This window comes from Trichoplusia ni, chromosome 1 (assembly GCF_003590095.1).
Source record: "Trichoplusia ni isolate ovarian cell line Hi5 chromosome 1, tn1, whole genome shotgun sequence".
Lineage (NCBI taxonomy): Eukaryota > Metazoa > Arthropoda > Insecta > Lepidoptera > Noctuidae > Trichoplusia > Trichoplusia ni.
In genome coordinates, this window is record NC_039478.1 from 13,915,859 (window position 1) to 13,929,226 (window position 13,368).

General features: G+C 37.0%; 4 protein-coding genes across 5 annotated transcripts; 3 read left to right on the top strand and 1 right to left on the bottom strand.

Annotated features, from left to right (window-relative positions):
- The first annotated feature begins 441 nt into the window (after positions 1-441).
- LOC113496322 (pupal cuticle protein C1B-like) lies at positions 442-1,066 on the top strand. Its single transcript, XM_026875487.1, has 2 exons — positions 442-484; positions 755-1,066. Exons 1-2 carry the CDS (start codon positions 473-475, stop codon positions 1,001-1,003), a joined length of 261 nt encoding a protein of 86 aa, XP_026731288.1. The 5' UTR covers positions 442-472; the 3' UTR covers positions 1,004-1,066.
- Positions 1,067-6,315: 5,249 nt separating this feature from the next.
- On the bottom strand, positions 6,316-7,174 carry LOC113496219 (pupal cuticle protein C1B-like). Its single transcript, XM_026875421.1, has 2 exons — positions 6,923-7,174; positions 6,316-6,604 (listed from the first exon to the last, which is right to left on the bottom strand). Exons 1-2 carry the CDS (start codon positions 6,932-6,934, stop codon positions 6,380-6,382), a joined length of 237 nt encoding a protein of 78 aa, XP_026731222.1. The 5' UTR covers positions 6,935-7,174; the 3' UTR covers positions 6,316-6,379.
- A 1,040-nt stretch (positions 7,175-8,214) lies between these two features.
- LOC113496350 (pupal cuticle protein C1B-like) lies at positions 8,215-10,935 on the top strand. Of its 2 annotated transcripts, none has more exons than XM_026875534.1 (2): positions 8,215-8,564; positions 8,682-8,960. In XM_026875534.1, the coding sequence occupies exons 1-2, from the start codon at positions 8,550-8,552 to the stop codon at positions 8,904-8,906; spliced, it is 240 nt and encodes a 79-aa protein (XP_026731335.1). In that variant the 5' UTR covers positions 8,215-8,549; the 3' UTR covers positions 8,907-8,960. The 2 variants fall into 2 exon arrangements, with proteins under 2 accessions (XP_026731335.1, XP_026731343.1); XM_026875542.1 differs by lacking the exon at positions 8,682-8,960 and adding an exon at positions 10,657-10,935 and having other exon boundaries at positions 8,535-8,564.
- Positions 10,936-12,765: 1,830 nt separating this feature from the next.
- LOC113496343 (larval cuticle protein F1-like) lies at positions 12,766-13,252 on the top strand. The gene is made up of 2 exons (XM_026875521.1): positions 12,766-12,864; positions 12,969-13,252. Exons 1-2 carry the CDS (start codon positions 12,772-12,774, stop codon positions 13,191-13,193), a joined length of 318 nt encoding a protein of 105 aa, XP_026731322.1. The 5' UTR covers positions 12,766-12,771; the 3' UTR covers positions 13,194-13,252.
- Positions 13,253-13,368: the final 116 nt, after the last annotated feature.

The following is a 13,368-nucleotide window of genomic DNA, read 5'->3' on the forward strand; positions in this document are numbered from 1 at the left end:
CTGCCAAACTGCTAAATATTATTAAAAAAAATTTTTTTTTTCAATAAACTATTACAAGTACATACTTAATGAAAAATAAAGAGGTTTCTTTTATATTTTTGAAAGGATTCTGAACAGTTCCAAAAACAGGAGAACAGACACATAAATTAAATAACGTTTATCTTTTCCTATGATAACCTGGATGCAGTCCATTATAATTTGACATTCTAAAAGAGCTATTAAGTAGCCTAATTTGCATAAAATGATTTTAATATTGTCACATACTTACTGAAATTCTTAAATAAAATAAAAAAACTTCGATGCGCTAAAAAGCACCGCAGCCGAAGTAAAAGAAACTAATCGTAATTCTCAGTCCGTAACGTTTCGAGCATCCTTATATTACGCGATTGTCCTTCATGACTACTATAAAAATAGTTTCGTACGATGTTCTGGCATCATTCAGCTCACCAGAAGCAAAGTGATTTATACAAACATGTTCAAATTCGTAAGTACAGTGCAATCTAGTAAATTTTAATAGATCGTTTTTTTAATCGTATAAGGGCTACTTTTAGTGTGGGTGAAGTATATCATAGAGGAATATTAATAATCATAAATTTCTAGATCCTTAATCAAAGAAAGTTTCAGTGTTTACCACGTCGGAATTAACGTGATTGTAATAAATAACTTTTATGGTAGTGTTTTTGTGAAAGAACCCATTTTCTTCTTAATTGTAAAAGTATCTGGAAACCAAGCTAATTAGGCTGTTTATTTTCAGTTGGTACTCGCTTGCATCGCGGCCGTGGCTGTGGCTACCCCCGAGCCTAAGCCGGGCGTGCTGTACAGCGCGGCGTACACAGCGCCCGTGGCAGCGGCGTACACCGCGCCCGTGGCGGCCGCGTACACCGCGCCCGTGGCGGCCGCGTACACCGCACCACTCGCCTACTCCGCGTACACCGCGCCGCTCGCCGCCTACTCCGCCTACCCCTACGCCTCGCCCTACGCCGCCTACTACCTGCGCAAGTGATCTGAACAAATGACAAAATATCTATCTAAAAGCAAATAAAATGATGACGTATAGCGAACCTCACCTTATGTATTTTATTTTTTAAATATCAGCCTTACTATTAAGACTATAATAGTCGACAGGACAATTATTTGTCTTCTTACAATGACTTTGTACTTACCGTCACGGTGGACCTAGCTATATCCGCTGGTATGGAATTGCATCATCTAACACATTATTCTACAACTGATAATTTTGTATCATAAATAATAAGTATACAAAAGCAATTAGTATACGTTTAATAAACCGTAGCAAAGGTATTCTACGGCAAGTAACAATTGCTTGAAACCCATTTATAATATACCTTAGCACCACATTCAATTGGATAAAATGAAGAATATCATACCTAAGCAAAATATTGAATAATCAGAAATTTATTGAAAATTCTGATTCAAGACACATACTTTAGTGCAGCCACACAATAAGGAAAAGGGATAGTCTTAAAAAATGCTTTTATCCTTTATTTACCTTTATCTACGGTACATAATGTGTCGATTAAAAATCTTTATTGATAACACGCACTTAATCATCGACTTCATGAGCATTTTCATCTGGTGCATTTGCATTAGACTTGCTTTCCGCATTATGAGAAGGACTGTTCTTTCGACGCCTATAAGACGTAAGATCTGCAAAGTCATTGTTTCTAGCAGATAGTCCTACAATCACTCGTGGGAAAACATATTGACTTATGTCAGGTCTCAACTCATAGAAGTCCGCTTGCCCCATAGCTCCTAAGAAAGCTTTTTCTCTCTCGTTAATTATGTTCAAGCATTGGCTATATGTTGGGTCACTTAGAGGTTCTTCATTCAAATGGGATTTATTCTGATTGCTAGTTTGCTTATTTTTGGTGTTACGCGACTGTATAAAAGACCCATCGTGCATATAATTTATTCTATTTTCAACACTATATGCACTGGGCTGTAAATAGCTAGGTAATCTATCATCAAAACCATTATCATTTAAAGGTTGGTTGTCCAACTGGTTTATATTTGGTTTGGGACGTCCATGTCGATACTTTTTAACGATAATAGCTGGAAAGCTTGCTGGGCTAATTGAATCTTTACCAGTTATCCTGTCCAAATATCTATTTCGCTCTTCATATTCTTTATATGTGATGGCCAAAGGAGGTTCTGCATTTTCTATGGGATTCGGTGATGCTGTCAAAACTTGGTCAAGGGCGGAAGGAGGAATATAAAATCTTGGTACTATCACATCATGAATGTCAGGTCTACCAGACGGCACTCTGTTCTCTAAGTATTTTCCGTCAAACTGCCGCACTTCTACTGCTCCAATGTCTTTAACTAACACTACCAGATACCACTGAAATCAATAAATATAAATTGGGAATAGAACAAATTGCATAACTAATTAATATAAAAATAATATTTCACTTACCAAAATATAAACCTTGATTGCAGTTTGAGTCATTATTACGGATAGTTCGAATAGCACTGACTGACTTCTTTACAAATTTTACGTTATAACTATTACACCATTTGTCACGGTATTCATAACAATATATTAATTTACAATTGATAAGAACTATTAGGTGAGTACTTTGAAATCATTTAGGAAAACAATACAATTTATATTACTTCAATACAATTTATTTTATCATATCGTTCGTATGGTACCTAGTGTAAGCAGAACACGACTTCGGACTTTATTAAATAATACTTTATTGACTAACGCAACATTCCGGAGGCTTTTTCAGGATTGTATCAGTCAAGCTAGTACGGAGCACTGAAGGTTCCGAAAATATAGACTAATGAAAAGGTCACCCATCCAATTGGTGACCGTATTAACGTTCTTCATTTGTACCGTCAATTATCTAGCCACCACGGTTCATGAAATACCGCCTTGTGGCAGACGGACAGGCAGATATCGGTGCCTTAGTAAAACATCTTTCCATTTATGCAAACCCCGTAAAAATCATTTCTTTAGGCAGCTTCTGTGTTCATACAGATATCCCAATCGTTGATTTATTTGCACATGTTACAATACTTACTTTGTGTAGTTCCGTGGATATACCAACATAAACAAGGTCTCTAAGGAATAACTTCAAGCAACAATTCAGTCTATGATGTTACAAAATCTCAATTTCAGGACGTAACAATCAATCAAATCGACGTCTGCACGTGTCGTGGCCACGAGGCGAAGCAAACGCTTGTGTATAATAATATTTACCTGAATATCACCTGCCTTGGGACAGTTCCTCGAGCCTTTTGTTAAAATAATAACATTCGAGTTTGAAATTTTAGATAATTTAACTAAGTTTTCTTTTGCAAATATATTTTCCAAAATCTATAATTGTTACAATCCGAGCCTGCCAACATTTATCTACTGTAAAAATGTGAAATATTGACTGTGACTTTTTTATCTTGGTGAGGTGGACCAGCCTAGGAATCCATAGCACATTTTATTCTAGTTTGGATTCCTGACTCCCAAAAATCCTTCTATTTTCTAGATGTAATATTTATACTGTACAAAAATATACTTTTGTGGGAGGAAAATAAATAATTATGAATCTATTAGCCACGTCTTCATGATGCCACTGACTCTTAACATAAGTGAATTGGATACTCTGATAACGTTATTTAACAGGCATAACATTCTAAATAAAAGCATTCCTTCAGTTATAAATGATGTTCATTATGAACTTGAGCATTTATAAATACGATGCAGTTTTATTTTAAGCAGATAATGACCGCTGCATATGTAACAGACTAATTACTCATCGCATATTCATATTTTGGGCATCTTTAGTTATATATTTTGTCCTTCGTGACTTCTATAAAGATCGGGTCGAGCTGTAAGTAGTGACCATTTAGCTCAATACTACGTAAGTGACAACAACCTGCAAAATGTTCAGACAGTTGGTGAGTTCATTACAATTACTCTGGCGGAAAGTGATTTAAGGAAAGATTGAAGATAAGAAAAATTTCGTGGTGATAATACCTACTTTGTGATAAGCGCTGCTGCGTGAAACGCGAATAAAATAAAATTTAATTTAATAAAATCTCTTGTCACAGTGTATCTCATTGGATTCTCCGGCGTAAAGGCTCAACCGATTCTCATGAAATTTTGTGGGTCGGAGAATCGGATAACATCTATTTTATTCGTGTACAATGTTTTTTTTCTGCACCATGACAAAACATCGTTTGCTGGGCCAGACAGTATATTAAAAAATAACTTTATGTCCTTATGTGATATTTAATATCTTCAGATGTGATTAAAGTTTTCATTATTTTCTCAAAAAAAAACGAATGTAATTTTGTGAACACGCTCGTTCATTATAAGCTCATTAAGATACATCTTAAACCTTCAGAGTTTAAACCTTAGTGCAAAAGATGAAATGTAGAGCACTAATTTGGAGGTTAAGTATTCATAATTTTAAGAAGACAAGTAAAGGCTAATTACTTTTTGTGCAAGGTTAAAATGACGTTCAAAAACGAGTAATAGTCGGTGTGAGTTCGCCGTGAACACAATTGCTCAGTCATGCTTAATGTAATGGACAAGCATATTATTTTACATTTAAATAAATTAGTTAGCAACGTACAGTTACATTAAAAATACAGTTTTGAGCAAAATACTATATAAAAGAGACAGCTGAGATGGTGTGTTTTCTATTTTTAGTTGCATGTTCAGAATTATGTTGGAGTCCTATTTTGTTTAAAGAGTTAAACTAGCCCCCTGCCCCGGCGTTGCACGGGTGCAAAGCTAACATAGCCTAAAGAATCTATTTCTTTAATGTTTTTTACCTCCGTGGTCGAGTGGCGTACGCACCGGTTTCAAGGTGTCGCTAGCTCTGAGGTCCCGGGTTCGATCCCCGGTCGGGTCAATTTAAAAATTCACATTGTCTCGGGTCTGGGTGTTTGTGGTACCTTCGTTGTATCTGAATTCCATAACACAAGTGCTTTAGCAACTTACTTTGGGTTCAGAACAATGTATGTGATGTTGTCCGCATTTATTTATTTATATAAAGATTGATACCATCTTAGCAAAACAACTTCGAACAAATCGGTGTTTTAGAAAGACCAAGACATAAAACATTATTTTTATCTATCTCTTAGGGTTAAAACCAGCGTTTGCAATGAGAGCGTAAAAAAAAAACATTAGAAACCTCTAAAATTGACTGTGTTTCTATACTAAATTATGTATGTACTTTAAAATCATCCGCTTGAATCAATCGATTTAAAAAATCGCATCAGAATTCCTTGCGTAGTTTTGAAGATTTAAGCATACAAAGCGGGGTGAACTCCTTTAATGATATGTACTGATACTGATAGTAGTTCTATTAGAATAAAGTAGTATTTGTTGTTTATTAATGCACGAATGATCAAAATTAGTGTGTGACTAGACGCATTTTCAATCCACGTAGGTAATGTGTGGTAAAAAAAAAATCTTGAGAGCATTCGATGTTTATCTTATGTGTCAAGATTGCAGCCTCATGGAAAGAAAAAGTAGCTCTCATTCTATTTTGGAATTTAGGGTAACCCCATAAAAAATAGTCTTAAACAGACTGGGCGATAATTAAATCACATTAAAAAATAGTGAACTTCACTATTTGACGACGAACGTATCGATTCCAACCGACACCACTTTTACCCTTCGTATAACAAATACCTAATACTTTACTTGATTGTCAACAGGTTATAGTGGCTTGCTTGCTGGCAGTAACAATGGCGGCACCGAAGCCAGCTGTATATTATCCGGCGTACCCATCGTTCACTGGCCTACCAGCGGCGTACACCACGCCGGTAGCCACCAGCTACGCTGCACCGCTCGCGTACACGGCGTACGCTCCTTACGCCGCCTACTCTTCTTATAGCTACAGTCTTACCTCACCCTTCACAGCGGCTTTCATAGTACCCTAAGCTTTTCTAATTTGTCTTCAATATCAAGGAAAGAAATAAATTATGCTTAATCCTAATGACAATGTTTTATTTCCCTTCTATTAAATTACTAAGGCAGGTTCAATAAAACGTGAATATCAGTGGTAATTTACATTTTCATCAGTTAATAAAATAACTAATATTCCAAGAGTATTGAAAGTCAATATTCTTATTTTATTACATACATTTATAACAAAAACTATTAATTCCTGACTGTGACATTTGTAAACTATTTCTGATCGTTTTTTATCCAGTAAATAATGTTTTAGTAATGTATCTAGGTATAAAATAGAAACTCTATTTTGTCACTTGCACTAAATTTCCTGGTCATTTGGGTGAAACATTCCAACTTACATTAGGTAGTACAAAAAATACGAGTTAATTTAAATAATAATCATTTATATTTGCGGTTTATGAGTTATTGTTCATTTTTTTGTTCAGATCACTTGCGCAGGTAGTAGGCGGCGTAGGGCGAGGCGTAGGGGTAGGCGGAGTAGGCGGCGAGCGGCGCGGTGTACGCGGAGTAGGCGAGCGGCGCGGTGTACGCGGCCGCCACGGGCGCGGTGTACGCCGCCGCCACGGGCGCCGTGTATGCCGCGCTGTACAGCACGCCCGGCTTAGGCTCGGGGGAAGCTACGGCCACGGCCGCGATGCAAGCGAGTACCAACTGAAAACCAAAAGAAACACATTTAATTTGAAGCTCTTATTATGACTAAATTATGTTAAATTATAACATAAATGAGAAGAACTCTGATGTTGTGACTTAAAGAAGTTTCAATTAGTATTTTTGTTTTTTTTTCTAAGTTTTTTTTTATGTCTGTAAGATAAGTTTGTATATATTTAGATAAAGTAATTTACGTAGACTTATTTTAAAAAAATATAAATTTTATGATGAAGTTGGTTGTATGTTATCGTTGTACCTAAATATAACATTAGCAAATACCCTATCTCTACACAGGTGTTTCAATTAATATTTTACACTTACGAATTTGAACATGTTGTTGTCAATAAGCTACTGTTAAGCTGAATGATATCAAAGGTCTATCGGTGACCGTCTTTATAGTGAAACAAGAAGGACAGTGGACGCAATGTGAGGTAGAAGCGTGGCTCGCGGCGACCGGCGACATCGTGGATGGAATAAATATCAGCCGACCTCAACCACGTGTGTTCATGAAATGGAACGTTTAGTTTATATTTTCCTTTTCATCATAAAATATCCTGAATAATAATTACTTTGAATATTATGTTTTAATAACGACTTTGGGTATTAAATTAAAAAAACTACTAACATATAGCAAAATTATTGATATCAATGCTCAAACCTTCTTAATATAAGAAGAGGCTTGTTGGCCTGTGGGCTCAGCAATAGGTAATATTGTTCACGAGGTAAATTTAAAAAGAGGTCCTTTCCTTTTAAAAGACATACACAGAGACACATTTAGAGCCTTCGTTGAGGTTTTGTTTTATTACGTCATGAGGTCCCTACCATGGCTCTAGGGATTATCCCCCTCCGGTCTAAATAATAACAGAACTGAACAATCCAAAGAACATGCAGAACTATTGCATGCTATGTGGTCTAAATAAAGTATGCTATTGTACCAGTGGACCAGTTTCTAATTTTTGCCGGAAAACTATGACACCTTTCTTTCTACACATGGCAATAGTAATAAATTAATAACTGGTGAGACCCTCTACTCACTAGATGGGTACTATAATATAGGAGGGATAGGCAGCAGATGGGCCAAACCAGTGCAAACGACTAGTGGTGAAGACAAATGCCAAATGAGTCCCAAAATGAGTTTCCTTGTTATTATGCTTTTAGACCCTAAATCCCTACCCATTTAATAGTAGCGGCTCTAGCCAGCCAATTATAGCAAAGAAGAGACGAAAATCCCACAAAAAGGGGTTATTAAGGATAATCATTAATACTATAATAATCTATCAATATATATCAATAAAAAGATAGGCACCATTTAAATGGCAATTTCGGTAAACCAAGCAATATGTGATAAATATAAGAGCAATAACCCTATTTATCAGTTTAACAACAGCTGTCACTTGCAGAAAGCAATCTTTTCAAAGCGGAACTAAGGCATTTTTCCCAAAACTTAGTTCCGATCTTGCTCCCTACTTGATATAATAAATAGTATTATTTATTTCTTCGTCCATTGTGGAGATGTATAAAATTATCATTATATAATAATGAAATAAGTCTGATTTTCTGACAACATTACGTATTGAGTTAAGAAACTTCTGTTATTGAAAAAAAAACGAAATTCGGGTTGCTATGTTGCTTACTATATTTTATAGCGTACATTCTACGTCAATAACTATACAATAATTACATTCATTTAATATTAATGAATTGTTTTCGAATTGAAAAATAAGATTCGCTATAGTTTAATCCTAACACCATTATTGACTTATTATGTGATAAGGAATCACAATTCATTGACACTTTTGCCTCGAACTCGTTAATTATTCCTCGCACGGCCGCAAGCTCAATTGAACCCACGTTGCATACAGTTAGCCTTCTCAATTACTATAAAATTGGTAGCAATTGTATTCCTCGTATCATTCAGTGCAGTAGCATCTCAGTGAAAACAATCAAAATGTTCAAGTCTATGGTGAGCATCACAGCATTTAATTAAGCTGTTTTTGTTTGAACTGATTCTAGCTTTAAACATATCTCTATCTATGTTGAACATTTCCCGTGAAAGTGAACTGTGTATTTATATTTTCAGTTGGTACTCGCTTGCTTGATGGCCGTGGCTGTGGCTACCCCCGAACCCAAGCCGGGCGTGCTGTACAGCGCGGCGTACACGGCGCCCGTGGCGGCGGCGTACACCGCGCCCGTGGCGGCCGCGTACACTGCGCCGCTCGCCTATTCCGCATACACCGCGCCGCTCGCCGCCTACTCCGCCTACCCCTACGCCTCGCCCTACGCCGCCTACTACCTGCGCAAGTGATCTGAACAAATCGGCAAAACATATAAACGATTAAAATGATTATCACTACCTAAATTGATTTTTTTATTCACCTTAACCTACCAATACCTTTCAAGTAGCACAATCAGCTTATCTATCAAGCCGGCTGGTAGACATTTGGATGCGAACACAATTTGGACCACTAAGTCATGTTATGGTTTTCACTATTCCGTAATGACTTTACAGGTTACAAAAGCGGAGGAAGATTTCTAGAATCGTTAACTTTCATTACGATCTCAGGTAACGATTATACCTGGCAACGTTATACATAGGAGCATTTTCTATCATCATCATTATCAACCCATATTCGTCCACTAATGGACGTAGGCATCCCCAGGTGCACGCCATCCAGCTTTTGCCAGCCATCTTGCGTAGATCATCACCTTGCCTGAGGACGTTCTACCCTCGTTTACTGAGAAGCGGTCTACACTCGAGAACTCGTTTACCTACCCTAACAGTTATCAGTTCTACTGTTGTGTCTACTGTGTAATGTAGCCAACCCATTGCTACTTCGGCTTGCTAATCCGGTGGGCTGTGTCGATTTTCTTAGTTCCTTGCCGGATAATTCTGGTTCCAAATATAACATGAGAAGCAAAACCAGAATGTAGGAGACATTTTGTGACAAAACGGTGCCCTATTACTGACGCGCCGCTATCCATCCGTTCGACCGTCACCAAGCTGTATCTCATGCACCGTTACAGCTATATGGTTGAAATTGTATAAAAAAGTACACAAAAGAAAACATTCTTAGATTAAATAGAACAACACAAAAATTAAACTTTCTGATAATATTAAGCTAAAATTATCATTACATCTAAATTTAACATGGCCAACCTGTTCCATATTTGCATATGCAGTATGGTCTAACTTATATGTTATAAAACATAACAATCGCGCACTAAGGAATTTAATCTTTTATTTGCGACTTTCACTAACATTCAATTCCCATGCACAAAGACATTCAGACTCAAGTGAGCTTTCGTGGCCTAACTTCAAACATAAAATAAAGTACTTATTGATATAAAACTGAGTTTAAATAATAAAAGTTAGGACAAACCCTTTTTACAGGGTGCGAATCCGAGATAGAGTCCAGATTTTCAAACAATAAATGCTCAAAAAGCTCGATACATGACGACCAGTCTTCCTATTGAAAATAGTATTTTTACAAACCAAATTAAGTTATGGATGTTAGCCGACCCAAGCTAAAGATGAAATTACGACAATTACATTTCTTTCACCTAAAGTTGAAATTACGACAATTACATTTCTTTCACCTAAAGAAAAAGTTCTTTAGACAGAATAAGAAAATATCTGTTAAATAAAACTGGGATAAAATATCAAAAGTCAAGCTTTAAATACTTGCTTTAAGTTGTAGAAGCATTAAATTATAATTTATTACATAACAATTAGTGCACTTACATTTCCAGATATTGAAAGCAATTAAGGATACATTGACATATCAAGAAGCAAACTCATAAATTATTATTCCACGCGCGGAAATACGCTCGATTGTCAACACGTCGCGTACATTTGTCCTTCTCAAGTTACTATAAAGTAGGTAGCTAGGACATCTTTCGCATCATTCAGTGCAGCAGCAGCTCAGTGAAAACAACCAAAATGTTCAAGTCTATGGTGAGTATCAAAGACGTCTAGCGATAAAAAAAGTGAAAACTTAATAAAAATAAACATGGATAAAGTGAAAGTGAAAATAATACTCTATTTGGTTTTTCAGTTGGTACTCGCTTGCTTGATGGCCGTGGCCGTGGCTTCCCCCGAGCCTAAGCCGGGCGTGCTGTACAGCGCGGCGTACACGGCGCCCGTGGCGGCGGCGTACACCGCGCCCGTGGCGGCCGCGTACACCGCGCCGCTCGCCTACTCCGCGTACACCGCGCCGCTCGCCGCCTACTCCGCCTACCCCTACGCCTCACCCTACGCCGCCTACTACCTGCGCAAATGATCTGAAGAAATCGACAAATTAACCAAAAGCAAATAAATCATATATTTAGGAGAACTACTGATTTTCTTTTTAATTTACCTTACAGCTATATGGCTAAATAATTCACTAAAATATCAAAATCACACCCTAAGTGGTGTAAAAGCTACTACGCTTTAGGGCGGTACCATTATTCCAACTGAATGAACAAAGATTGCCAGAAATTTCATGAACAGCTTTACCACCAAAGATCGCAGCTCTCTGTTGACTCTCTCTGTCAGCGCATAAGGTATTGCTCATCTTTTTTGTATTAAAAACTCAGTCCGTAATAATTCGAGAAAAGTATAATTGCTGACGTTCTCTCCAGCTTGATTTTATATCTTCTTCGAAGTTTACTCCGTGCCGTTTGGTGGAAAATAATCTACTATGATAATAAGCGTTAGCTTTAAGTTTCTATTTTAGTTTACGACATTCGACTCAAAAAAACAATATTGCTTAAAGTCCATTGAAAACTTACATGAACTTTGCATATTCGAAGTTTAATATATGAAAGTCAACTATTTTTTTTATATGTATATAGGAAACTTAGCTTTGGCAAAGGAGGCGATAAAGATTTTACGTTAATAACAATAATTTATCCGTCACGGTTTCTTGAACAAAATTAAATTTCCTCTTTTGACTTTCAAAACTCCCAAATGGGAAACCTAATATGTTTTATTAGAAGAATACTAAAGGAAAATTTTATATTCTTTTCCATAATCACTGACAGATTACTAAACATATGTTAGGTACCTAGTAGGTACTAAAACACGGAACTTTTTTGGAACAAGAATTTCAGATAAACGACTTTATATTTTTACGTTCCTCACCTGCCTACTTACTTTTCAGTTGCCCATATCTCAGTGGATTTATATTGTCTTGTCTTTAAAATTATATATTACCTGAGAATAAGCAAATTATAACGCAATGCATCCTATTAAATTAAGCTAAGTCATTAATATATAGCTTTTTTATTTGCTCTATGTTTAAGTGTGGGCTAAACTCAGAAAGGACTCAGGCGCTTGGAGTGGTTTAGGAGCACTGCCATAAAAACCGCCCGTTTGCAATTACGATCCTGAAAAACAGCAATATTTTTCTATATTCTAATATCTCTGAAATAAGAAAATCATAAATAATTAATTAATCTGTTCTAGAACACTTTCTTATGCTCACCTCAGCCAAGCATCAATATGACTTCATTAATTTTTGAATCTTAAATACAGAAAAATGTCTGAAGTCGCCAACCCGCACTGAGCAAGTGCATGGATTAGTGGCGATCAATACTCTGTACCTCTGTATGTGAAAAAGTCAAACCCCGCAGGATGTCTTTAGTCAGGTATTTGTTAGTCATTGGAGAGCTGACTGTTAACTTTAGTTACACTGCTAAATCCTCTACTTTTGATTGCTTCTCTTACGTTAAAAAGAACATAGTAATTAAACCATAAACTCGTTTTGATTAGTGACGCCATAGATGAGGGCCCACGTTTTAAAAATGTAGGCGGTAAAAATAAATCGGAAGTTTCGATCTAGGAACTCATACAGCTAGGAGTTAGGAAATGTGCTAGTATTAAAAATTAGTTGTTCCTAAGTTTTTGGTACCGATTAATTATCAAAGGCTGTCCTTCACCCGAGTTCTACAGAATACTACGATACCCAGTCAAATGAGTTATGGAAAGTATGTTAGAGTGGTTGCAGTACCAGCCAACTATAAGCAATTCCCTAAATATTAAAAAAAAGAATATATTGTGAAGATATTTACAGACAAAGAAATGGAAAGTATAAGGCAAGTCATGATTCATTGAGTTGACCAAAGTCGTTGATATTCTGCGTGCGTTACGTAGCTTGAACAGCATTACCTTACTGCATTTGTCCTTCATGAAGTGCTATAAAGTTGGTTGGTATCTAGTCATTTGTATCATTCAGTGTAACAGCATCTCAGTGAAAACAATCAAAATGTTCAAGTCTATGGTAAGCATTGAAATACCTTCGGCACAAAGGAACATGGAAAATAAGGATACTTTGGAAAAGTTGATAAAGTGAAAGTGAAAATAATACTCTATTTTGTATTTCAGTTGGTACTCGCTTGCATCGCGGCCGTGGCTGTGGCTTCCCCCGAGCCTAAGCCGGGCGTGCTGTACAGCGCGGCGTACACGGCGCCCGTGGCGGCGGCGTACACCGCGCCCGTGGCGGCCGCGTACACCGCGCCGCTCGCCTACTCCGCGTACACCGCGCCGCTCGCCGCCTACTCGGCCTACCCCTACGCCTCGCCCTACGCCGCCTACTACCTGCGCAAGTGATCTGAACAAAGTGACAGCATGATCTAAAATAAATAAATAATATATTCAGGAACACATTATTTCAAAATTTTATTTTAACATCTCCTCCTTACCACAACGAAAGACCTTTTCCACCTCATATAACTGCAAACATTGCATCATAATTACTTTAAGAAAGTAAACAACGCTTTAATTT